Raw genomic sequence first — 27,937 nt, forward strand, 5'->3', positions numbered from 1 at the left:
CTGCAGTATTATAATCAATTATTAATCTCACTTACTGTAAAATAAACCCCACAGTACCCCATTAAATCTTTGTAATATAGATAGACCAAACATATCCTAAAGAAGGGTATTCTAAGCTCAAATAATCTAAATAGATAAACTGATTTGGTTTGTCATGAATTTGCCTCAAATTTGACATTGACCCCAATTTACTAATACATGATCTATTGTTATGTAACTTTCAATACTTATTTATGTAGAGTTACCCTTCTGCTTCACAATGGTTATACATCGTTGTTAATTCTTAACCACTAATTATGAAGAATTTCCTTCCCCTAACCCCATTCTTTAAAATACGCCTATTTAAGCCACAGGGTGTTACACAACATTAAAAGAAATCCTCAGTGGGCATTTTGTCACTGGGGACACATAGAGCGCATTCTCAACGAATTAAGCCAGGCTTTACAAAGCCGGTGACCTAAAAATGGCGGACGTACATGAAAGAAAAACCGCCTAATCTTTTAATAGTCTCTCCGCCTCTCACACGCCTCCCCACACGTCGTCCCTGTGGGGTACAGTAATTAAATCTCGGCTCCGAACATAAATATTTCCGTGAATATCTCTGTTGATATTATCTCCGTAGATAGTCTATTCATTGCTGCTCTACGGGCCAAGTTATTCCTTTTTCGTCTCTGTTTTCAAAGATAATAGAACAGAAGAGCTTTTTTCCTTCGATCGCCTTCAGCCGCCATGCTTTCTTCACCACGAGTTTAACTGATGAGCATGCGCACTTAATATTTCTCAGGTAGCTTCTGCATGGCGAACGGAGACGCGATTTAATTACTGTACCCCGCAGTGACGACGTGTGGGGAGGCGGAGAGACTATTAAAAGATTAGGCGGTTTTTCTTTCATGTACGTCCGCCATTTTTAGGTCACCGGCTTTGTAAAGCCTGGCTTAATTCGTTGAGAATGCGCTCATAGAGACCAAACTTTGAGGGGTTGCATGTGGACCTCTTGTTCACTGCAGACTTTATGTGGTAGACAAAAGGAGCTTTCAATTGTTTGAAAATTTTCATCAGTTGCTTGTCTAACAACCAATAACAAACCAGCAAATTAAAATTTTAAAGAAATTTACTGTATATAAAAAAGATGGAATGTCTAAATTTTTACATGTCTGTATCACAGTCTACAAAATCATTGCTCTCAATAATAATAATAATTTTATATATATATTACAAAATTCATAAATACTACCAATGAAGAAAATGGCTATGAAACAGTAAAATGTCACATAATAATAATTGTAATACCTTTTCAAGGTTAACATGGGTAACATTTAGTGAGTACAGAGAAAACTGCTATGTTGACCCCTTCATAATTACGTGCTTACTTTATACAATATATAGTCACAAAATAATTCACAATTTAATTCTGCGATAGTTAAACATGTTATTACTAACCTCAGAAAATGTATCACATTTGACAACAACTAAATTAAAAAATAGTAATAAAGTATATATAATATTTGATTGTCTGCTTACAAGAAAACTTCAGAAAAATCTGGCACATTGGCACTGTTAAATTTTGTGCTTCTGATATCTTTACATATGCTACTCAAAGCAAAAGACGTAAATTTTCTTTTGTCAAATTGTATAACAACTGTCTTATTATCATAATACACACTGATAGTTAGACAGTTGTACTAACCTGACAACTTACAGGAACACAATACAACACAATACAACACAACACAATACAAATCAGGAACTTACAGGAACTCAATACAAATCAAATATCACAGTTTTATGACAGTTTCTTAACATTTTACAGAGCTTACATCTTTACTGAAAACCAGCTTTTGTAACATGTCTTCAATATTTGATAATGATGAAGAAGTTTTTTCTTCCAGTTTTGAAATTCTGTCCTCCAGCATTTTTAATCGGTCATCAGAAAAGCTTGGACTTATGTTAAGAACTTTCTCAGAATCTGGTACGAATTTTGAACTTGTTTCTTCTGCCATTTGTCCCTTCTCCATAAGGGAGGCTGCTGATTCTTCAAAGAAAGTTGGGTTTGGTGATTTAGAGCGGCTTGATGTACCACGATGCTTTCCTTGAGACTTCTCACCATCTGCTTCATCAACAATTTTTTTCCTTCTGTGTCGGTGCTTTTTGGACCTTTCTTTGTCATTTTCATCTTCTTCTGCACTCAAAGACAGTCTTTCTTCCCTCCTCTTTTCTCTATCTTTTCTTTTCTTTATCCTCTTTATCCTTTTCTTTTCTTTTGTTTCAGCCTCCTCTATAGGGGGTAGCCTACTTATGTTTTGATCCTCAGCAACTGTGCTTGCCTGCTTATCACGTAGTGTTAACTGCAATAATTATAGATTTTAATAAAAAAAATGAACAGTAAGGTTTTACCATGACTCAGTTGATATTCATAACTCCTTTTTATTCAATTCACGCCAATGTGATAATTATTATATGCATGTATTCACAACATAAAAAATGACAGGTACATGAATGATATTTTAACCGTTTCTTTATGCACCATTAAATAGAAGACATTTTTTACCGAATGTCTAAAAGCATTGACTCCCTGCTCCATGAGCTTTCTTTCCCTCAGTGTCCTTTTCCAGTGAGATGCACCCTCAGAAGATACAGAAAAATTGTCCATGGAAATGTTATCTGAATTTGGGAGATCATAATCCTCCAAATCTCTTTGACTCTCTGCCCAGTAGAGCCGCATTTCCTCAATAGCCTTGGCAATATTATCGACCCTAGATAAGTTAAAAATAAAACAATATACTGTATGCATTAAACACCTTTTCTGTTACTACAAAGGTGCTCACTATTAAATGGAAATTTCTTTATCTTAAAAAACTATGAAGATTTATAGATTCATAGTGTAAAAATATAATGATCACTTCAGGCTTTCCCAGGGAAATCTCATCATGGTAATGCTTAAATCATTATCAATGTACTCCTCGTAACTGCTTTTGATTAGAAAAAAATTGAAATGTGAATTTCAGCTGAGTACTAATAGTTAAGCCATGTTCACATAAAAAATGAAATGTATAGACCAAATGACATCACCAGATGATGGGATATTTAGGAACTGTACATTATGTTCAATGGCACACTTAGTTCCATGTAAGGATCAACAACAATAATAGCCAAGCTGCCAGCACTGTTTACACTAAAATACAAATAGGCGTGCAATCTACTTGCCGATCTACAAAAACATTTACTGGTCTACAAAAACATTACTATTGAACATGTTAGTTTATGTTGAAAAAAAGGGTGGAGGAGGTCACACTATTCACATATAATACAATATAATGTTAGTACCTCTAGTAAAAAAAATATTAAAGCATCACTCAAAAACTACCTGTCTTTAATTGTTTTTATAACATTATCAGTTTGAGCACATTCTCTGTCCAGCTGATTCTGCATATGCAGCTTCTGGCACTCTTTCTCAAAGCCCACCAATGCTCTCCTTTGTCTTTCAGTCAGTTTTTGATCTTTTCCTGTGGGTGGAAGATTAGTAGTAGTAGTAATAGTAATAGAAGTAGTAGTATGGGGTGCGAGAAGAAATGAATATATTTACATGTACCCAGCAGCCTGATATACACAGTTTCAATATGTGTGCACATGCTCACAAGATTGGTACCATTTTAAAATTTTGATGCCTATACCCCATTGCTGTTTCCCAGTGGTGTAGATTTAAGCTTTCCACTTAGAATATGCATCATATTTTGCTTTATATTCATAAATTTTGGTAAATGTAACATTAGACACATATTAAACAAAAATTTTCAGGGAAGAGCTGATTACCCTCACAAAGCTGGGAAAGCCAACCAGAATCAGTGGTTAAACAGTGATAACTTGAAGTCGTTTTGTGTCCATTTCCAGACAAAAAGCAGTAACCAGATATCGCTCTTTAATTATTCTTGTTTAATTTTCATGTGATTGCATCATTACATCATTAAATTTCCTCTATGATCACAAGGTCATTGGGCCGAATATGAATGGCTAAACTACATACTAGCTGTGGCTTTGCTGCTGTGCTTTTCTGAAGGAATTGAAACAGGATAGGGTCATAATATCTGTGATTACATGTTCAGATGACAGGATTTCCTTACACCTTGTTGTTTTATGTAAGCAGAGTGTATTTCAGGTATTTAAATCTTGACATTGAACTTTTTGTATAGTTCACGTGTATGGGAGTTCATACATTGTACTGAAGTTGAAAATGAATATGACTGTAACGCACAATAACCCGTTTTCTTCACCCATAAAAATTTGCAACGAGGAACAATTTTTTTGTATTTCTTTAGTTTGTGTGCAGTAATTGATCCCGGATATGAGCAATAAATATGACAAAACTATTCTGAGAGCTTTCTTTTCCATGTACAACTGTAAAACAGACTGGTATGTCTGTGTCCCACATTTAACCGCTGTTTGAGTGTCATTTTCGTGTTAGAAGTTTAAAATACACAGCAATGTTATGAAACACAAGATTGGCTGTTATAATAAGACAAATCCAACCCCTTTCACAAGAAAACACCCCCATTATAACCCAACACAGGAATATTTTGACAGACTTTCAAAGATGATAACCCATTGTTGTTATCCAGTACTGTGAACGTGCACACATGATTGAGGTAAGACACCTAGCGCTCTTGTCTGATATCTTAAACTTAAAAATATCAGATAACTCTTTTGATGGTTGCATGGGTTTCTCATGCAATAATTACCAAAATTAGAATCATATACCCAGAAATGACTTGACCCATTGGCCTTTTGATAAGAATAGCCTTTTTACTTCCTTTTCTTCTCTGATTTAAACTTTGCTCAAGCTACTGATACATGTAGTTAGTTTTATTTGACAGGATAACTAAATTCACTACAGAGTGCAGTGAAGATCACAAGGCACACCATACAATGAAGGTAAGGGTTAGAATGATAAAACAAAGTACACAGTAAAAAGTTTTAGTACTACAACACTACAAGCCTTAGCCTAAGGTAGAAATGGGTTTAATCAATTGAACTTGGTGCAGTATTCAAACCTTCTTTTCACTACAAGTGTCAGCATACTGGGATCCAGTTCTGCCTTTTCCCTGGTTTTCCTCATGTAACTTTTCACTGAGTCTTTCTCAAAAGCTCCTAACATTCGCCTCTGGTGTTCAAGAGTTTTAGTATTGACTAAATTAAAAACATAACAAAAACACAAGCTGAACTTAAAATAGAAAATAAAATGTAACCAAACAAAATGATAATATGCCATGCATCTTGAAATACAACCATTAATAAATTTTAAAGCTAGAATCTAACAAAACAAGTTCACAATGAAAATCTTTAGAGTAATCAAATAAATAAAAAAAACTTAAAAATAAAACGCATGCACATCAATATAAAAGCCAATGCTTTTATTTTCAAGAAGAAAAAATGTGAATCAAAGCATACTGTATGTTTTTTCTTTAAATTATCATTAAGTTAAACATAAATCAATCACAATCAGTAAATGCTTATAACTTCAAATAGAAGTGTTAAATAGGAAAAAAGTTATAAATATATCATAACCCTGTGTCCTTACCCTTGGGTGGCACTTTATGGCAGGTTTTCCTCACTATAAACCTGATTAAGAGCAACACATGCTCTATGAAGATAAAAGGGGGAGGCAGGCCTGGCTTGTCTATGTATTCCATCACTAGGAAATACATATCAAACTTCCAGATCTCTAAGGAGTTTTTCTGCACTTTGTCAAACACAAAACTACAAGAGACAAAAGAAAAGATAAGTTAACTCATTTTCATTAAATAAAATTATTTTTATCTGAAATGCCAAACTTAAATATATTATTATAGTATTTTAGTGAATAAAAAATAATACAAATAATACCTGTTATGAGAAATAGAATGTTCAGCAAAAAAATCCAAAAATTACAGAAAAGAAACCCCAGAAATTGAGTTGAAAATAAACCAAGAATGGCTTAGTTACCTGAAGATGGCAATGAGAAGATTCAGCAGCAGTACATTGCCCACAAGCAGATAGACTGCTAGCAGTATGGGCACAAAGCTGTGGAAGGTGGGGCAGGGGTGCCCATCCAGTGTCACTGTGCTGTTCCCTTCACAGCCAGGCAAGGTACCTGAAACAAATCAATACAATGACTCCAATGAGTTGGATCAGATTTTAATTTCAATACTTGTGTAGTGCAAATTTTTCTCATTTTATATTTTGTAATGTTGGTCACTAATGATGTGTTATTGTTCTAATCCATAGTGTTCGCAAAGATTATTTCAACTGCAGTCTTCCCGCTGTTGTGATCAAGCTCACTACTTTGAAGTTTTTTTTGCTAGTAAAGATTAACATGGATTTACCTTAATATTTCAATATTTGTTCCTTAAAATATTTATTTGGGATAAGTCAAGCCTGTTTAAACATTCACATACCCTGAAGTCCAATCTCATCCAGAAACAGTTCTCCATATATCTGCCAATAAGGATAGTAGAAGATATCCTTCAGAATACCCCAATATGGTTCTCTAGCAGGGAATGTGAGGGCCTGATAGGTCACCCCATAACCCATTATGGCTATTATCAAGATGCACACAAAGATAGACAGCTCAATTACCTGTGGAAAAATAAAACTAAATATTTAATATCATATGATCATAGACATATAAGAAGAAACTTGTAAGTAGCTGACACATAACTTTATTGAATTTCTTTTTTTTATTTTAATTGAAATGGTAAATATCACTTCAATGTATTCAGTGTTTCACTATCTTTCAATAAATATAACCTGAAAATAAATTAAACCATGACTCTGATACAAGCCTGAATCCAATAAACTATTTACACCATTCCCAGTATGTACTAACCATCAACTTAATCATGACCAGCTTTGGACCCAGCACACTGCTGACAGAATAAAGCCTGAGGAACCGAAGATAAAACAGCACACAGTTCATGGCATAGAACAGCTTAATCTGGTCTAACATGCCAGGTATCATGCGGAATATAAATCCCCCCAGGGCCACAACACAGAGGATGATGTCTATGCGGTTCCATACGCTGAAGTTCCACCAGTCTATCAGCTTACGCCCAACGCTCTCCGAGGTGGAGTAGGTCATCTGAATTTCAATAAAATTAGATATTTTTGATATAACAATTATATATATATATACACACACACACACAATCATATTTACATAGTGAAGTTACTACTGAGGTGGAAAAAATCTGTAATCAAAATATCTGGGCCAACCCATCAAATCATGAAATATAATAGAGTAAGCTTCTCAAGCTTTTTCTAATAGTATTATTAACTCATTTTCATACCTTGACCTCTGGCAGTTTAAATCATAAGTCTGTCTTTATATGAAACCTAGCACTTTTGTCTGCTGAGCTAATTAATTTATGAACAGAAATCTACAGCCTCACCATACCTCTCTCAATTCCTCAACTATCATGGTGCTTATCCATCCTATCAGTAAAATCTCCAGAGTGCTGATCTCTTCACGCAAATGAAATAATATAAGGTATGAATAGGCCACCAGGAAGAAAACGTACCAAAGCTGGATATAAGAGAAAAAAATAAAAATTAATGTCTAATATCAGTTTATAATACACTGATGTATGAATATACATTTAGTGAATAGGACATGGTTACTTCTCGTTATTCTCATTTTAGGAATCAAAGCTGTGGCAAGGAAACTAATTCAACTAGAGGATCAGAGAGGCGATACCGCCTCCGGATATTGTACCACCAGCTGGAGTAAGCGCATTCGTATAGACCCCCCCCCCAAAAAAAAAGGGACACCATCACCAGTATTGTGCTTGACAAGCTCTATAAAATGCAATCAACAAGAGTTCTCAAAATATGCCAAAAAATATGAATAAAAATGGTACAATCAAGCAGATTTTCGAACTGACCTGCATTTTCCTACCATTGATCACTCCTGTGATTCTCTAGACAAAAGGCCTATTGGTTTTCCTTAAAATGTGTTGTCAGTGGTGCATATATGCTGACAAAAGAGAAAACCTAGGGGCCACACCGGGCACATCTCTGCTAGTTTTGAAGATATGAGGAGCAAGAAAATATGCAAAGCTCAGTTCATGGTGAAAAAGTAGGTCAAAGTCAATTTCAACATCATAGTATATGAATTTCTATTCAAGTTCAATAGTAACCATAGGCATTTTTTTTCAAGTTTCGCAGATATAAAGGCCAGAAAACATGCAAAAAGCAGTTCATCATAAAAATTAGGTCAAGGGTCAATTTCAAGGTCACAGATTGCCAGTGTATTACTTCCTATTCAAGTTCAATAGTAACTATGGACCTTTCTCTGCCAGTTTTGGAGATAAAAGGGAATGGAAATTTGCAAAGTTCAGTTCATGGTAAAAAGTAGGTCAAAGGTTAATTTTAAGGTCACAGTGAATTGCCAGTATATGACTTCCTACTCAAGTTCAACAGTAGCTATGGGCGTATCTTTGCCAGTTTTGAAAGTATAAGCATTAAAAAAGTTGCAAAGTTCAGTTTATGGTGAAAAGTAGGTCAAAGGTCAATTTCAAGGTCACAGATAAATTGCCAGTATGTGACTTCCTATTCAACTTCAATAGTAACTATAGACCTATCTCTGCCAGTTTTGGAAATAAAAGGGAACCAAAATTTGCAAAGTTCAATTCATGATGAAATTTAGGTCAAAGGTCAATTTAAAGGTCACTCCTAGATTGCCAGTATATGACTTCCTATTCAAGTTCAATAGTAACTATGGACCTATCTCTGCCAGTTTTGGAGATAAAAGGGAACAAAATTTTGCAAAGTTCAGTTCATGGTGAAAAGTAGGTCAGAGGTCAATTTAAAGGTCACAGTAAGATTGCCAGTATATGACTTCCTACTCAAGTTCAACAGTAGCTATGGGCGTATCTTTGCCAGTTTAAGAGATATAAGGGCTAGAATATTTGTAAAGTTCAGTTCATGGTGTAAAGTAGGTCAGAGGTCAATTTCAGGATCACAGTTAGATTGCCAGTATATGACTTCCTATTCAAGTTCAACAGTAACTATGGGCATATCTTTGCCAGTTTTGGAGATATAAAAATCAGAAAACTTGCTAAGTGCAGTTCATCATAAAAAGTAGGTCAAAGGTCAATTTCAAGTCAGTTAGATTACAAGTATATGACTTCCTATTCAAGTTCAATAGTAACTATGGGCATATCTCTGCTAATTTTGTAGTATTTCACATTTTATTTTCACCACTAAATATTGGATGTTGAACTGTCGATATAGTACAATGCGTAAGCCGTATCGAAAACAAAAAACGGACACCACCTTCAGTGTTGTGCTTGACAAGCTCTACAAAATGAAAAAAACAAGAGGTCTCTGGCATTAACAGTTCCAGAATTTGAGAGAGTTTTCAGTTTTGGCATCTAATGGCCGCTACGCCCGTGAAAATGCACCGATTGACCCCAAAATCACGAAGATGAAAGAAGACCCTAAGGGTAACACCTGTCCATAATATTATAAGTTAGATCTGTGAAGTTTCTGAAAATCGGCATAAAATAATAATTTTTTTGCAAAAAAATCCCATTTTTAGAAAATTTTGGCCCGTTTGACCTTGAAATAAAGGTCAAAGGTCAAATCCAAGGGCATATTTGAAATCTCCACATATGACTTTCGGTCAGCCATCTGTAGAAATTTTTCACATAATTCCTTCAGTATGGGAGATATTTAGCATTGAATTTTCAAAAATTTTGACAAGGGTGCGTTATAACGAGTGCCACGCCCAGGCCAATGCACCGACTGAGACAAAAAACCCAGGGGGTTCAAGTTGAGATTATATGTGACCAAAATCCAAGAGATGGGGACACAGGTCCTTGCGGTCTAGGAGGAGAAGCGGTAACGGTGACTTGTATCCCACGCCATCCTGCGGAGCCGCAGGAGCCGCAGGAGCCGCATGAGCCGGCGGAGCCGCAGGAGCCGCAGGAGCCGGCGGAGCTGTACGAGACGGGTCGGGACTAAAACCATGAGTACCGCCAGCGTACACGCTGGTGGTACTAATTAATGAAACATTCTCATTGCCATTACTGATTTATTTAATTTGACCCTACATGTCTGTAGAGGTCTAATAAAATGTAATATTACACTTACAAAATAACAACAAAAATGGCCACTGTATTATAGTACACTACTCCACCTTTAATCTAAATTGAAGTGGACTAAAATTTTGTTCTAAAATTTAAGAATGATTTATGGTCAAAATTTTTTGGGTGCAATTTTGGCCTGGTGGCAATTTAGCCAGAGTTTAATAATCCCATCAATTAATCTGTATGGTAAAACAAAACCAAATATATGTTTCAGTCCTTACCAGATGGATGCTGAACTTCACCATTGGTGACTTAAAGAACTGCATGATTTTTTCGTGGATTTTTAAACCTTTTTTCTTCCAGCGGACAGAGAAAAATATGGGAGGAAACACCAATGCAAAATATATCTGAAAATCAGGATATTCATCATTAAAGAAATCATATGACACATACAATGTCCAAAAACTAAGATGAACAAAATATTACATTGAATAAACAAGAAAATATGATATAAATCATTATCCAACAAAACCATCCATAACACAGCTACAGTTCATAAGTTCGCTCACCTTCAGGCTTGATGACAACACTTGTCCTTTCCACATTTGATTAAGTTGGTTTTGGCAACACTCTGTTGACAGGAAGGCCTAAGTAGAATGATATACCAAAGCTCAATTAAACATTAAACAAGAGACACATATCACACAATGAATCGGTTTGTTTCACTTACTGCAAATCCACCCTTTTGTCATTTTTAATGCAAGCATTCATTCCACAGCCTTGAATTCTCCAGTGAGTAATGAGAATACCTTGCAGTTAGCCGCTGCTGCCACTTCCAGGCAGTTCTGTTGCCCCCAGTCAGTATAATGCCTGTCTATCAACTGCAGAGCTTTCTCCTCATCAGCATTATAACACTCCTCCAGTACATTCTCTGCCAGAATCTCAAAGGTGCTACATGTATAAAACAAGAATTTAGTTACCATATGGTATGTTTATAAAGAGCCCTTAATTTCATTTCAAATTTTTTGTGCTGTAAATGTCATCCTAGTATGACTTTCAAATCCATTGTTGGTCATCTTCTTCATTTTTCATTTCCTCATAACTGCACTGACTTATTGCAAGTGCCTCATTGAAACATGAAAAAAAAGAAGAAGCTGGCACCCATCAGACCTGAAGCTTTGGGTGATGTCATTATGGAACACTCTTAATCTGTTTTATACAGACCCTTTTAATTTAAACAAACACAGGTACTAATAATGAATCTTTACAGGTGACACTAGGCTATTTAATGCTATTTCTTTCTTTGTAAGATATGCATTTTTTAGATTTAAAGCAAAACCACAAAAAAATCAATTGTTGGACTGAAAATGCATATACATTTGTTTCTTAACTGTACTACATGTGGTTACAATCTGTAATATACTAGATATTATCCTTTCAATTTTTTTACAAAAAAAAAAAAAAATTAATTTATAAATTAGGCTTCAGTAAAAAAAAAAATTACTGAAAAAACAAGAATGCTTCAGAGTGAACCAACTGTGTCATGAAGTTCTTACTCTTTGTTTTTGAGATAAGCATCTTTCAGTTCATTATTGCGGGTATCAGTGTTTTCAGCAAGTTTCCCATATAGCATACTCCCCACCAGGGCAGTGACCACTGCATCATCACCACTCTCCCACAGGTACAAGGCCAGTTCTTGTCTGGAATATTCATATGTTATCTTTTCAAATGGGGAAAAATGCAATTATACTAGTGGGCATCATCCTTTTTTAAATCACACTTAGTCACAAATTGGTTTGCATGAAGAAATTTTGTAACCAAAACCAAAAACATATTTGCTCATAATGTACTAGCATGCTTGATTGTTAGTGTGTATTTTCATATTTATTAGATGCACATATTCCAACAGTTCTATCCTGTATGCATCTAACAATCTTTATAAACGTCTCACCTGTTGAAAAACACAGCCCACAAAAATAACTCCTTGAAAGGTTTCTCAAATGTGTCCTGACTTGGAGGAACATCCTCACAAACTATATGGGGTCTAATGGGGTCATCTGGCATATCTGAACCCACATACTGGGAGGCATCGTGTTTGACTTCAAGTTTCTTCAGAAGAAGGCTGATCTGGTTGAGGGTCAAGACGTCTGTTTCCTGGAGGCCTACATTCTTTTGCAGAATCTCCTTCATGTGGGCAGACTTGGACTGACTGGATAAACCCTAAGAATAGAATCCAAACATTTAGGAATATAAAGACTGTTGACATAAAATAAAAATATCACCTCAAATTGTTCTTAAAATTTGTCAATATAGGTTCTTTTTACTAGCAATTACCAAGTATTAAATTTGTCAAAGAAAGCATCTTTCCTTAATCCCTACATATAAAAGAAATATAGACAAAAGACAAAATCTGCTGTTTTCTCCTTATGACTGAATATGGTTAGAAAAGTCGTACTCTAGCAGTCTTTTCTCGATTCTTTTACATAAGTGTCGGCAGTGTGTCACACTTTCATTTAGTACAGAGAAGAAAAAGTTACTCACCGCTCTGTATAACTCCTCCAGTCTTCCAACTGTCAAGTATTCACTCATAGAAACACCATGCTGGAGCATCAGAGCCACAAAGTCCACCTGGTTGTTCTTCAGTGCAATGGTCATAAATTCATCTAGACAGCCTAGAATTTAGTACAGGCAAATTTTTAAAAGCAGATAGTGTCATTTCTTTGTCATTTCACAACACTGTACATCTGAAGGAATATTTGAATAATTATCTACCCAGAAAGTTCTGTAATCAACATAACCTGAAAAAATTTTAGACAGCAAGTGATCTGTCATAAGCTAATGATAGTCATTACAGTGCCATTCACTTAAAAACATCTGTCTGCCCCAAAGTCCATTTAAACTGACCTATATTCTTCAATTTATGGATAAAATAGGCTTAGCGATAAGCACTTATAGTTTCTTAGTGATGTTGTGTCATTACATAATATACCATATTTATTGTGCATAATTTGAAGAATGGACAGCTACCTTGAGACCAAATTCGGTCACTAAGAAATATTTTGTCCTCAGCAATGTCACTCCTGTTCCACTTGATAGCCAAGGTCAGCTGTTCCAGCCTCTGCTTCTCATCAGAGTTCCCCTTGACTGGAACACAATCATTTAATTTATTATTACAAGGATGGGCTAAGGGAGTGCTAAAAAAGGTACCCCCCTCCCCTCAACTCCCCCAGTTTTAAAATAGTCTCATTAAAAACTCAGGACCTTATTAAGTCCACTTCCCTACCTAAAAAAAGGAAAGCCTATCAAATTAACAAAAAGTAAAAAATCAGTGATCATATTGGTTCAACATGTTTTAAAGCTAATGGCTATTTTGGAGCCCAATTAAAAAAATCTCATTCAAGATGGATCATTATGTCACTAATTGGGTTCATTTTTCATGAAAATAAAGCCTTAATGGGTTGTAAATTGTTAATAACAACATTACTTTATTTTTGGGTTGGATTAAAAGATGTGCCCAACAGTAGCTCAAGATACTTTGTATGAAGAGTAGTTTGATTTTCTCAATGCTTTTCAAACTGCACACTTACCTTTTAGTAATGCTGACAAAATAGCTCTGTCCAGAGCTTCGTCTCTGTTCATATCAAATATTGTAATCTGAAAATTATTTAAAATTCATTAAAGCAGCAAATCAAAGCACAATGTATCCATGAGCAAACAAAATATTTCATCCATCACATGGTAATAATACCTGCCCATAGCCAGGGGGGTTTGAGGGGTTTCGAAAGAACCCCCCCTTTTCCTGAGAAAATATCCCCTCTAGGTAAAATTTTATCTAGGTACATGAAGGTCTCATGGTAAAAGGTCCATTTTTTTCGAAAAAGAATGCCCCTTTTGAAATTGCTGGCTATAGGCTTGTAATATTTCTAACAGTGATGACTCAATCTTTTCAATAGGGAAAATTGGGAATTTTACAGATACAGTTTTTTTCAATTCATAAATTCTTATTGGATGGTAGCAACAAAATCCAAAGGCAGGCAATCCTATACAGAAAAGCACCACAAATGCTATATAAACATATTTTTAATGATTTCAAAATTATATTGAAAAGATCAAGTTATTGCTATACTAGTACTTGTCATCAGAATCCTTTATACTACAATAAAGGAACTTATTGAGAATAAATAAATTAATAAGAAATATTTTAATCCAAATATCTCATAATTCTACTCTCTTTTGATAAATAAAAAAGAAATTGCATCTTACATGAACCAAGTGAGTTGCTGACGTGCAATATCTTAATCAATACTATTTCTCAAAAGTATCACCTTATACATACGGTAAAGTCTTGAAAATTTCGTCGTTCTTGAAAATTTCGTCGGCAGACGATTTTCCGCCGACGTAATTTTTTTCCCTTTGAAAACTTCGTCGACCTTGAAAATGAGGTACTCTATAATTTTTGAAAAGTTCGTCACCAAATATGGCCGCGTTGTCCAGCTCAAACATGAAGGTAATGCGTCAGTTGATTCAAGACAATGATACGATCAGGATATCATTGCCGATAACACTCTCAATGGGAGATAGGAACAATAGTGCGCCCCTGCGAGCGGTTACTCACAATATAGATGGTTTAGATGTGAATTCCCGTTCTCAATTGCGGGAACGTAGGCCTTTTGTCTTTAGTTTCATTACTGTAACCTGGCTTAAGGTGCGTTATCAAGCCGGAAAATAGAAGTCACAGGCCGCGGCTTTGTCATTTGTAACGCCGTTATTGTTATCGGCGGCTGTCCTAAATGAGAAAGACACAATGAAAAAATCAAGATATTATCTCGAAGTGAAATGTACCCGTCACTTCTATTCATGTCCATGTTCAATTTAGGACCATTTAACGATTACCTGGCTCGTACAGGGAGATCGTTCGCAATGTGAATGGGACGAGATGGCAATTTTCATATCTTCAGCGGAGAATCGTTCTCGTAATATCGTCAACAGATCGTTCGCGATCCAAACGAGACGGGAAAGTAAATTTTCATATTTGTAGCGGACTCCGTTCGCGTAAGATCATCAGCGGGAGATCGTTTGCGATTCGAGAGAGACGAAAAAGGCAATCTTCATATCTTCAGCGGGAGATCGTTCAGGATGTAAGCGAGAATAAAAATTTAATGCACTTTTCATATTAGTTCAAGGGAACTTCGTTCGCGTAAGATCATCAGCGGGAGATCGTTTGCGATTCGAGAGAGACGAAAAGGCAATCTTCATATCTTCAGCGGGAGATCGTTCAGGATGTAAGCGAGAATAAAAATTTAATGCACTTTTCATATAGTTCAAGCAGGGAATTATATCCGATATAATTCCCTGGTTCAAGGGAACTTCATTCGTGGAAGATCGTCAGCAGGAGATCATTATTTTAACCCCCCCCCCTCCCCCTTTGAATTTTATAAATAATATATACTTTTCATTTTATCTTTAACCCCCCCTTCCCCCTCTCACGGCATATCTTCAGCGGAGAATCCTTCGCGTAATATCGTCAAGACTTTGTTCGCGTAAGATCGTCAGAGGGAGATCGTTCGCGATCCTTGCTAGACGAAAAGGCAATTTTCACATCTTCACCAGGAGATTGTTTGCGATGTAAGCAATAATAAAATGCAGTTTTCATATTAGTTAAAGGAACTTAAATTACGAAAGATCGTCAACGGGAGATCATTATTTTAACTCCTTGTAAATTTTCAGGAAGTTACAGATGGTAATTTTAGAAGGCCTGACACTCAATCCTGGGAAAAGCCCTGCATGCAACAAACGTTCCCAAGAGCGTAATTTTTTTAATATGTCGCGTCCAGGTTATGATGCAAGGTTGCAATTAGGCTTATCTTGATCCTTCTCCTCTATCAGGAGGTATGTTTCTTACTGAGAAGATAATTCTCAACATGTTTTCGGGTACAGTAAGTTAAGTATAACTTAATCGAGATGCACTAATAAATAGATTATTATTTACCACCAGAAAATGACTTAGGAAGTAGTAATAAATATCCCACAATATAGGAGGGTCAAAGATAACAGTCGCTAAGGATAAAAGCCCAAAGGCCGGATTTTTGAAAATTTCGTCATACCCAGGAGTCGGGGAGAGGTAATTTTGAAAAATTAGTCGGATTTACACAATTAAAAATATGAATTAATTTTTAAGCGACGAAATTTTCAAGACTTTACCGTATTCATAACTTGGGAATGGGCTTGGGAATTACCATACAATTACTTGATGTTTGAGTAACTTACTAGATTTTCATTCTGACAAGAAGCTTGAACCATATCTGAGAAGTGCTTCACTTGCTGCTCAACATAATTATCTTCCTCATTCTTTGTGGCCTTGCCTCTCCAGTTATCACCAAATGCTTCACGGATCTTTGCGTTCAGCATTCTCTCAGCTTTCTTGGAGAGACACTGCTTGTCACTAGATATAGGTTATGGAAAGAACACCAAAAAATTTATGGGTACACTTCTATGGGTTACACTGCTACTTCACATGCAACATATGTTCCTTTTACTGCTTTCCACATTATTTAATAATCAACAGAAAACCTATTCATATGCAATTTCAACTAGACATCTTTTATCAATGACATAGCTGTTGGCATATGAGCATGTGTGCATGCATGTTTGCATGGGTATGTGCATGCAACCTTTCATATTCATAGTGCATATACTTGCAGATGCCACAATTTTATCAAAGTCTGGATCTGCCTCAAGTTTTGTGCATTAACTTACTTCTTAGTTCTTGTTTGGTGGTTAAAAGCAAAGGCCAAAATGTCTGCTGCTCTCCCCGTGCCCTCACACACTACCACAGGAATTCCCAGGTCTAAGGACTGCTTGGCATCAACAAGGGCATCATAACCGCCTTCCAGTATTAACAGTACTACAGGCAAGCCAAGGCCATCTGAAAGGAGGATAGTCATTGTTATTTTGTCCTGTTTTTTTTCCTAATAATAAAACAATCCTTATAATGCTGACAATTAATCACCTAATATATAATGAAAAAACAAAACAGATGCAGAAATATGAAGTCTTTAGAATGCTGCTTTGAATTCTTATACATCAGTTTCACAACTACCTTTATAACAGAAAATGATATTCCATTCATGCGCCTCCAGACCTAGATAAACTTAAGCAATTCCTCAAACAACTTGTATTCCTTTCCCTGAGTACAGGCATTCCTTTTAAATTGCTAAAACTACATACTGATCTTTTTCATAATCCACTTCTATTCAAGACTGTACCATATCCTCCACTGTTATAGGATATTCCACCTAAATCACTATATAAACATCTATCTTTGTACCTGGCTCAGGGGTCAGCATTTTCTTTTCCAACATAGCCCTAAATTTCCCCACATTGTATGTGTTTCTCAAGCCGTTGTCCACCAAGAGGAAGTGGGTGTGGCTGGGATTGAGAGACACTGGCTGACCGTGCAGAATTAGTGTGCTGGATTTGTATCTGGCTGGAAAGCAACCCTGAAAGAAAAATGTATGTTAATGCAAAAGATATCACTTATACACCTACAAAGTACTAGTAAATGTATTTCTAGTCCAAAATACTGCTAACGTGCAGTATTTCATCTAGACAATGGCCAATTCTGCATTTCACAAGAGAGGAGAGTAGACATGCTAATACATGTGTGAGTAGATAATAAACCTGTTTATCTCAATGTGGCATATAAGCATGCAACGGGGAGAGAGAATGGGAGGAGAAGGAAGGAGCACGCCAACAGAATCTCTCTTCGAAAAACAATTTGCTTAGGCCCTTGTCCATTTTTTTCACCCACCTTTCCATCATGTGACACCAGTCTATCTCTGTCCATGACATAGCCCCAGGGTGGTATGCCAATACACCTAATGGAGTGGGTCACATGCTTGGCATCCCAGTTATAGGTCTGGGCATCTCTAACTGCATCCCCCACAGCTTTCATCACACCCGTGTTACAGCCTGAGGTTATTATCCATGCATTAGTGGTTTTTGCAGCCTGTATAATAAAAACAAGAATTATAATAACCATAATCATAAAAGAATTTGTATGTCTGTCTATTGCTTAATGTTTCACCCAAAAATTTCATTGCATTTTAGTTATCACTCAAGTTATGACACTTGAGGATGTCTGTGAAAGAAATTTGATTTATGGACATTTATGGATAAACTGCTGTCAGAAATAATTTCTTAACCTTACTCCGGTTTTCTGCACAAAGTTTAAACTACCAGCCCTCATCCAAAGAAAAAAGATGACATCTTCCCTCTTTATGCCTGAGAACTTATATAACATTTACTATACTACTATCCAGTGACATCTATTAGCATTACCTTCACTAAGCCTCGACTGAATACTTCTTTCTTCCTTCCAGCCAGCTTAAAATTCTTAGCTCCTCCTATCACTGATATCACTAGGCTGGGTTTGTATGGCTCAAACATGTTCCATTTATCCTGGTCTATCAACAATTGTAATGTGTCATCTACACACTCCTCTGTCACACGCATATACTAAGAGTAGAACAGATATATATATCACTACTGTAAAATGACTAGCAGTATCAATGTTTATAAGACAAACTAGACAAACTATAGTAAACTGATGAGGAAATTTTTCGTCAAAAGCATGTTAAATGTTATCACTGTAATTCTTTATAAAGAACACTTCACTTTATATCTTTTTTGCTTGAATCTGAAGCTTTTTTCTCTCTTTTGTTTTGGAATTATAGTTTTAAATTTTACCTAAAAACTTCTTCATGCACACATATTACAAAACGTTAGGAACAGTGCAGTTCAATAAATTACAAATGTGGTGTAATTACCTTGGAAGGCTTGCTGTATCCCATACCATTACTCTGGAACTCTATCTTCCCAAAAGCATTTATTGGAAATTCTTTGATGCAATTTTTCTGATTCCACTCATCATCTTTAAAAAAAGAACAAAAAAGTTTATGCTTCCATTAGAATGCTAAAAAATGCTGATCTCAAATAAAGGTACCCATCATTTTATAAGAATCTTGCACTGACAAAGTGATGAAACTTCACAACAAATCTTCCTGTTTTAAAAAATAGTAGACAAGAAACAAAAATAATCTAGAGTCTTAAATAATCTAAAATACTAAAAGGTACCTTGCCCAGCCTGGCTTGAGCTAGATGGGCCAGCATCTTGGTTAGTCTGTCTATAATGCCTCTCCTTAGTTTCTCCACAATGACACCTAAAAGTGAATTTCAAAGTAACATTTCAAGGAATTCAAAACATGCAGAAATGCTCAGACCAATGGAGAGTATATAAAAAACATGTTTGCTGCCAAATACTGACAGAGAATATTGCCTAATTACCTCATAGTAAATATCCTGTTCAAAATGACCTCCCCCTTTACCAGACTATTTCCTTTTTCATTGATTGGCCATTCATCATTTTGCCAGTTATAATCAACACAAATAACTGCAACAGTGTTTGCTACTCACCATATTGAAGTATATAAGGCAAGTAATTCCCCGCAAAATCAGTAAAGTAACTTACCTTGGAGGTCCTGACTGTTTTTTGAGTTTGTCCTCTTTAACAACAAAGTTCACACATTCTTTTATCTGAAATTTCTTCCTAACAAATTCAAGGTAATTTGATTGTGCCAATTTCTGAAAACGTAAAAAAAATTACATGTATTTTTCAGTAAAATATTCAATTACATAATTTCTACATTGAAAAACAACCAGCAAGAAGAATAATAGTTAAACATAATTTCCTCATAGAGAAATGTTATCGCTCACTGACACCACAAGATGCACTTAATATAACATTTATACTGTCATATCATCTGACATTTGAAGAAGGCACTTAACCATATTTCAATGAACTACAAAAGTGCCCATGTGGAAAGAAGTTTTCAATTTGTATTAAAATATGTAGTCAGTAAAATAAGTTTTATTATAGTTTACCAGATTTCTATAAGAGAGGTGACAGCTGTGAAAACCACACAGAGATGAACAGGATGGGAAACACTACCACACCTACAAGATAATACATGGAACTCAAGCTATAAAGACTTGAAATCAGTGCTTCAAAATCATTTCAAACTCTATAGCATTAGTATACACAAAAGTAAAGAAGGGAATACAATTTATCAGTTTAGATTAACTGAAAAAAAGTCAAAACAGACATGTTAAACTTAAAGCTTTGGAATGGAACTTCAAACATCAACTGGCCTAATTAAAAATTTGCTGGGTTATTTGCAATTCAATGTTAGATGGTTTAAACTCAAAATAGTAAAAAACTTGTACAGCAAATTGACAAGTCAGTTTCCACACTGTTTATGACAAATATACACAATAGACTATAGATAAATAAAAAAAAATTTTAAAAACTTAGTTACACTTGTATAAATAAGGGCTCTTAACTTCTACAAGCAATAAAATATGCCTCTCCAAAATCCTCACCAAATACTTATGAACAGCTGGTGAGAGATCAGGCTTTTACCAGAAAGCCCCTTTACGATAGTAAACCACCTGTTCTGTGCATAAAACACGCTGAAATCAGCTGATCGTGAAATACCCTGCAATCAAATTTAATTGCTACAGCTTGCACTGTAGTAGAATAATGTTGTTTAGTGAATAATCTTATAGCATGTTCAACATGTCCATTTAAATTCAGGGTGAGAGACGTTACTGACCCATGAGTAACAGCTAGTTGTCATTTTCAGGCCAATTGTTTCAGAAATACTAAGTGTATTTATAGAAATTGGCCTCAGTTACCTCAAAAATGTGCAATAGCCCAGGCACATGATGAGGTAGAGCCTCAGCAAGTTTGCAATAGTGTTGCACTGTTTGAACTTAAATAAATCCTCAAAATATAAGATTTAAAGTAAATCCCATCCTTACAAAAGCACATAAATTTCAAATAAAAAATTCCCACTACATTCTCAGGGGTATTTTTTTTAATCAAGCAATATTAAGCGGAAGGGCACTTAAAGAAGCAGTACTCTGCATCCATAAACAATAAATAAACAGTATACAAATAATAAAATAATATATAAGTAAAAGATTTAGGGTTAGAAACTTGTCAAAATAACTTACAAGTAGGTGTTATTCATCACTTCAAAATCTTACAGCAATCTTTTTTTAGGATCTACATAGGGACATTTCCTTTATGCAAATGTCCAAGGCCAACACGGGCAATATTTGAATCATCATGTGATTATCCATTCAATGTGGGTAAACAAGCTATAAGGGCAATGTGCTAACCTCATTCGCAAACAGAACAATGGAGAGAACAGAACAGGTAAGGTTTTTTGTTGAGGTATTTAATTTGGGATTATTTTCAATGATTAAAGCAACCTATGGTAGTGTTGTTGTTGTTTTTTTTTAATTATAAAATTGGGTTTCTTATCTTCAGGTTGGTTAGAACTTGTAAAAACAAAATTTAAATGCTACTTCATAGCTGAAATAAAATATTTTATCTAGCAATTTAGTTATATACGATTAACAGTAAGTTTTTTGGTGATATTTCACTTGCTTATCCTACATCACATGTAATAAAAACTAAGAAACTGTCCCACTAAATAAAATCTAGAAAGTATAGTTTTATCTAAATAAGTAAGAAGGTTAGATTTAAATGCATTCTTATCAAACACTTCCACATGTAAGATTGTAATTTTTGCTACAAGACAGTGTTAAAAAACAGAGTAGTATTCAAAGCTTTGTGTGAGCTTAAAAGTACAGAATTATGAAGTATAAAAGATTTCAATCAACTGATAAGTACATGAACAAACAAACAAACAAAAAAACCTTCACTCTGTGAATGGCACTCCCTAAAACAAACCTCATCTTCTGTGATTTGGTAAGTGGCCCTGTGACTCCCCCTGGGACTCCCCCTGGGACTTCCTCTGAGACTGACACTGTCCCTACTTCTCTCCCCATCTGAACTGTTTCCTAGCCTGTCAATGCTCCACTGTGAAACTTGTGTAGTGTCAAACAGGTGTTTTTCTGGGGTGGGATCCAAGGGGTGGATGGACAAATTGCTTTGCCTCTTAAACATCCTGAAAAATAAAACATACATGAAATTAAAAATAAACTAATATACATGTATTTACGGGTTTCACTATGAAGGTAAAAAATAAGGCAAATATGGAAATATGAAAATGAACAACCCAACCTGCATATTAGGTGTGAAAACTAAGACTCTAAATCCCTTTACTTTTCAACTATACATGTGACACTGTTAAAAATGTAAAGAGTGCATTGTCTAAATTGTGAAAAATATCTGTCCCATCCTACATGCAGTTACTAGTACACACATTTCAACTGCCTTGCATATTTATGGTACTTCTGTACTATATATCTGTTTCAAGCATGGGTAGTTTTCGTCTTAATGGTTTTTGCTCTGACTCTTGCATGATCACTAAACATTTTTATAATAGATAGATAGATAGATAGATAACACATTCTGAAGCCCATGTTTTCTAGCCTAGAAACTGTATCACTGTGTGGGGGGAGGGGGGGGGGGGAGAGTTTTACCAAGGAGTTATAACAGAAGGTCCTTCTGTTATAACTCCTTGGTTTTACCAAATGTACATGTTATGTATGTGGCCCCTATATTTTCAAATCTAACTAAGCACTAAGTTAACAATTTAAGTTTTACAATATCGCATTCGAAATGACTTCCATTAAACACCGCTGGTACTAAAATATTACTCACCTTAACAGGATATTCGATCATTTTCCGCCGTTTCCATGCAAACAAATGTCTAGTGGAGCATCTGTAAGCTTATCCGGTGTAATGTGTGTTATGTGCGCCGAAAGGAAATTAGAGTAACTCTGGTTATCACAAATAAAGTTTTGAACAATTCATATGGGTTCAAATTCCAAATAATTTCATTCTAAATATATATTAGAGAATAGTTTTTACAATTCAAGCGATTTTATTTTAGATTAAATATTAATAGTAAATTCCCAATTCCCTTTCGAACGCATCTGCGCAATTCAAGTCTGCGCATATCCTATGTAAACACCATTTTAAAATCCGAATGCACGCCGCGAGTGACATCGTAGTGTCAGTCCTTGTGAAGACGCTTTTTTGATACTACTTTACTTTAATGGTTTAATTAATATGTGAAGAATAAGGGGAATTGTTGAAATAAGGAGGTAAGCCTCGTGGGACACCATGAGAATGAATAAGTGAAGACATATCGTTCAAAACACCCTCGCATTATTTTTCACACTTTACACTGACCTACTAGTATTTGTAGCTAATACTTTATAGTAATACACTCGAACTGCATTTACCAGTGCATGGTTATCGTACCGGCGGGCCCGCAAGTCTTTCTTAACTGAAGTAATATATACTGGCATGCACTTGTAGATTCTCCAGCACAGTGAATGTAACATTTAACATCTAGGGAAAGAGAGATAAATAGTACCAGCTAGTGGTCTACCTAAGGCTAAGTGCCCACATGTTATAAAATAAATAATATGAATAAACAAAAGAAAGTTCTAAGCATTATTACATTAACTGTGATTTACAAGATAGAACAAGTTTAAAGACTAAAAAAACAATAGAATGACTTTCTTTGATACTATTACAGGAAGAAGAAGAAATGGCTTTGAATAGAAAGCGAGGAAGTAGTTTTTTAAATCAGACAGATGTAGAAAACAGCAATACAAACCACAAGGACAGTACACATTTATTACAGGTATATTGTAATGTCAAAATAATGTATAAGGGCTCTTAAATTAAAGTTTGATATTTCTTTAGTTTTGTTTACATGAATATAGTAAGACATTAAGTCAGTTGAATTTTAATGCTGTTTGTATTACTGTTGAACATTCCAAACTGCATATTTGTTTTTCCAAAAATGCTGTTTTTGATAGAACTAGAGAAAAACATAGGACTAGCTTTTCTGATTTATCACATTATTGATAAACACCAATAATTTCAGAAAAGACCTTGTTATGATCTCAGGGTATCTGCTCACATTACCCATTTATCAGGTAATTGATTTATAAAATAATCCAATTTTAATTTCTCTTAATTAACCAATTAAGCTGATTTAAACTTAAAGACTAATGCTCATAACTCCATTTCTTTACTTAAAATACATTTCTTGTAACCCTCTCTGAATTGTATAGATCTATATAAACTTGAATGTCAGCCTTTAGAAGTATCAAGTGACACAGTATGTCACAAAATGTTTTATTCACTTATCACTTTAAGATTTGTTTAAGTGAAAGTTTTACTATGCAGCAGTGGTGTGCAATTTTGTGGAAGGCAGGATTTAGAAATTGCATATATTTCAATTGATGACAATAATGTGGCCATTACTGAGTATTTTTTTCAGGAAATAATGAATCCACATTTAACATGAATATCAACAACCGTGTCTTCTCTCAAAACCAAACTGTCACAGCTGAATCCATGGAGGTAAGTTTTGACAATGGTCAGGAATAATAATATATTTAAAGTCAGAAATAAACTGTTCCATATTATTTTCACCTTATATAACCTCAGAGAAGAAAAAAAATCAATTCACCACATTTTAACCATACTGAACTAAATTTTTAAAACAGAAAAATGTATGAAATAAATAGTGAAACTATCCTTTGATGGCAGTACATCTGAATTATTGGATGGATAGGTATATAGCAGTTGATATTGATTATTAGTAATTTATAGTTTAAAAAGCCAGTATAATTACAGCAGGTATTTGAATTTCAAACACTTATGTTTCAGGTGAGCACTGCACCACCAGTGTATTACTCTGACATAAACTGCTCTATACAGGGTTTACACCTGTACCCAGTAGTGAGGAGGAGGTGTGTGCGCTGTCTGGCAGGAGAATCTGTAAGTGTTTCTTTCCATTATCATTCTGACCGAAAATTAGATCTCAACTTGAAGATCAATATTTTAGTTTAAACTCTGTCCCAAGCTAAATCAATGGCATTACAATGCAAGGGGTTTTTTTTAACATGAAAGAATTGGCTAGTGTTAGTTAATATTTTATTTTGTTAGTGGACTACTGTGGAATTACCTTGAACTGAAATAGACTCAAAATTATGGTATGACCAACTTTTGGTCAAGAGTTATTTTGTTAAAGCAGCCCCTTGTATTTGAAATGTCTTTGGCAATGACATTATTTGCAGGTCCTGCACCGTTTTGAAACTTGGGATAACAATTTTCAGTCCCCAAACCCATTATAAATTGCTCTGCAATTAAGAATTAATCAAGTGTATGGCAGTTAAGAATTTTTAATTTTTTTTCATTAATTTACAATGTGAAATAGTGAATTGAGAGAAGATTGATTCAGCTTCAGTTAGTATTATTTAATAATAATGGGCATTTATTATCTTTTACAGGGTCACATTAATCATGTTCTTGGCTGAACAACACCAGTTATGGTCCATCGAAGTGGAGTGGTCAGTTCCTTCTTACTGATCCTTGAAATAATATCCATGAATTACTTGAAGAAATGTAGTGTGGGTTCATGCCACAAAAAGAGGACATTGTATGCTCTAGATCTCATTGTATTTAGGAATCAGGATGGTCAATTTAAACTTTGCCACTAGGATTGAATGTTTGTCATACTTTCACTGCCTCTGAACTTGCTCTAAAAGGATTGTGAAGTTTAATTATTAGTACAGTGTACTATGTAATCTATCATGTAACATTTCTTAGTAGACAATATTTTAAATCCATGACAACACTTCTCAAATTAAGTATGATATCATATTAGCATATACCAAAATCTGATTTAATATGGACTCTAGTCAGTCTGATTTCTACATTTTATAAAAGATTGCACAGTGGAATCTCCACATAACCACTTTGTAAAATTGGATTAAAAATAGTTTTTAGTATGTGATTATAAGTTAATTTTATATGCGTTCATTTAGCTGTATAGGATTTAGAATTTAGTTATATACATTTTGTTTAAGAATTTTATATCAGTTTATAATATTAGCATTAGGGAAGTCAAAGTAAAGAAACTTCCCATTTGATATTTTCCAATTTTACTCAGTTGAGATGATGCCCCTCAATAAAGAAATACTCCCAAAGAATATATTGTATGATTATGCTTTGTGAAATTTAAATTAATCAATCATTAAAGATATCACTAATCTGCTTTTTTATGGCATCAATTGAAGTCAAATAATGTTTAATGATGTTTAAGTTGCATGTGAATTGAGGGCCTTGTAATACATTTATACCATTACTACCAGTTCCTTATATGACTCAGTCCACGTCAGAGGATAGAGCAGATAAATCATGAGGTGAGCAAAAAACTAAAACTGCTCCATCTTCATATTTCATAAATTTGTCCCTCCAGGATGTAGAAATCCCCAAATGATGTGGTAATGTATAGTGTGTGCAAAGCATAATTATTCAAACGAGTATAGGTAAATATAGGTACCATATGAAACCATTTCGTGGTATTTGGTCTGGTTAAGTGGCAAGTACTTAACAATTTAATTTAAGATGCACATTAATATTAACAGATGCTGTGTCACCTTTACAAACTTTTTGTCACATGCAGTACATACGTTAGCATCAATATTTTTTCTGAAAGCAAATTTGGTTCTGGGCAAAGTGACACCAATTTTTCACTTGCTGTCCAGTTTGGTGCATGTTTGCCTGATGGATTACACTTTCACCAAGATTCACAGCAAAATCATTACTATTACTTATATTTATCGTACTGAAAAATTGGATCTATTAACGTTAAAACTTTGAATTACTGATGAGTTAAAAGCAACAAAATAATTAGTCCGGTTGCTTAGGGTAAAAAAATGGCCAAATCGTGACACAGCGGATAAAAGCACCAAATTTTGCATGTGGGTACCTTTTGACATACTAAATCAAATTAGAGCCGTAGCCCACGGAAAAAAATTACCGTTTGGCCAAAAAATCCAAAATGGCCGCCAATTTGTGAAATTTTGTAGAAATATATACATTTCTATGTTGATTTTTATCAAATTAAGTATTTTCTCAATGTTTTCCACATCCTTATTACCCATATTATGCATATGTGTCAGATAACAAACTAGTGTCCTTGGACTTATTGAAAAATCCAAGATGGCCGCCGTATGGCATAGGAATACTGGAACATGTACAAGGGTTTTCAACTAACTAATGCCAACTAGGAAGATGCATTGCCCACTATCTAATTAACTTTGTTTCATATTACACAAATAATATATTTGTGGTGAGTAACTAACTTTTATTCACAGGCAATTCGAGAAAAATCCAAGATGGCCCCCATATCAAAGGAATATTAGTATACACATAGGACTTATTCTGCCATGGAGATATAATATTAAGTGATAAATAAGATTTGTTTCTGAGTATTTTCCACATCTTTTTAATTCACATAATATATATGTGATGAGAATTTTATGTGTATCCTTTTTGAAAACAAAACAAAACAAAATGGCTGCCATTAGCCATAGAAGGTGGGGTTCAGTTAATACCTGCGATAGATAGGCTTACAAATAAGCTGAATTCAGTTGTTATTCTGTTTTTTTTTTTAGTATTATTATCCCGTGATACATATCTGTTAGGTATTTAATGTCCATATTTTAACATTTTGGGGAAATCCAAAATGGCCTTCTTTTCCACATAGGAAAACTGGTGTATTAGATTTTATAGGCACTTCTAAGGCAAATGAGGGTAATCATGATATTTTTTCAAAATACTTAAGGGTATGCACTTGTTACCCACCAGATAGATATCTAAAAGTCCAAAAAGAATGTGGGAAATACCGAGAAACAAAATTCATTTTATATTGAACCCAATGTCTCTCTGGTAGTAGTTGACTCTACTATTCCTATTGTGAATTGCAGCAATGATTCTTGAATTTTCTCAAATACGCAAGATGCACACT

General features: G+C 34.8%; 2 protein-coding genes across 6 annotated transcripts; one reads left to right on the forward strand and one right to left on the reverse strand.

Moving 5' to 3' along the window:
- Positions 1–1,093: 1,093 nt before the first annotated feature.
- Positions 1,094–22,989, reverse strand: LOC106160094 (transient receptor potential cation channel subfamily M member 3). Of its 4 annotated transcripts, none has more exons than XM_087007119.1 (26): positions 22,759–22,989; positions 21,883–22,099; positions 19,591–19,703; positions 19,197–19,282; positions 18,890–18,993; positions 18,402–18,578; positions 17,872–18,069; positions 17,389–17,560; positions 16,818–16,986; positions 16,329–16,503; positions 13,649–13,715; positions 13,089–13,205; positions 12,603–12,733; positions 12,013–12,281; positions 11,618–11,761; positions 10,871–11,012; positions 10,631–10,708; positions 10,343–10,468; positions 7,427–7,555; positions 6,860–7,111; positions 6,429–6,609; positions 5,977–6,124; positions 5,573–5,751; positions 5,046–5,181; positions 2,549–2,753; positions 1,094–2,345 (listed from the first exon to the last, which is right to left on the reverse strand). In XM_087007119.1, exons 2-26 carry the CDS (start codon positions 22,096–22,098, stop codon positions 1,797–1,799), a joined length of 4,263 nt encoding a protein of 1,420 aa, XP_086863245.1. In that variant the 5' UTR covers position 22,099; positions 22,759–22,989; the 3' UTR covers positions 1,094–1,796. The 4 variants fall into 4 exon arrangements, 3 of the variants coding, with proteins under 3 accessions (XP_086863245.1, XP_086863253.1, XP_086863259.1); XM_087007127.1 differs by lacking the exon at positions 22,759–22,989 and adding an exon at positions 20,004–20,075 and having other exon boundaries at positions 21,883–22,045; XM_087007133.1 differs by lacking the exons at positions 21,883–22,099; positions 22,759–22,989 and adding exons at positions 20,004–20,075; positions 21,138–21,156.
- LOC106163098 (uncharacterized) lies at positions 21,161–26,114 on the forward strand. Of its 2 annotated transcripts, none has more exons than XM_013540608.3 (6): positions 21,161–21,342; positions 23,645–23,752; positions 23,999–24,050; positions 24,398–24,480; positions 24,790–24,900; positions 25,413–26,114. In XM_013540608.3, the coding sequence occupies exons 1-6, from the start codon at positions 21,325–21,327 to the stop codon at positions 25,437–25,439; spliced, it is 399 nt and encodes a 132-aa protein (XP_013396062.1). In that variant the 5' UTR covers positions 21,161–21,324; the 3' UTR covers positions 25,440–26,114. The 2 variants fall into 2 exon arrangements, with proteins under 2 accessions (XP_013396062.1, XP_013396063.1); XM_013540609.3 differs by lacking the exon at positions 21,161–21,342 and adding an exon at positions 23,035–23,204.
- The last annotated feature ends 1,823 nt before the right edge of the window (positions 26,115–27,937 follow it).

The sequence above is a fragment of the Lingula anatina genome, chromosome 1 (genome assembly GCF_051362555.1).
Source record: "Lingula anatina isolate TDL-2025a chromosome 1, LinAna3.0, whole genome shotgun sequence".
Classification (NCBI taxonomy): domain Eukaryota; kingdom Metazoa; phylum Brachiopoda; class Lingulata; order Lingulida; family Lingulidae; genus Lingula; species Lingula anatina.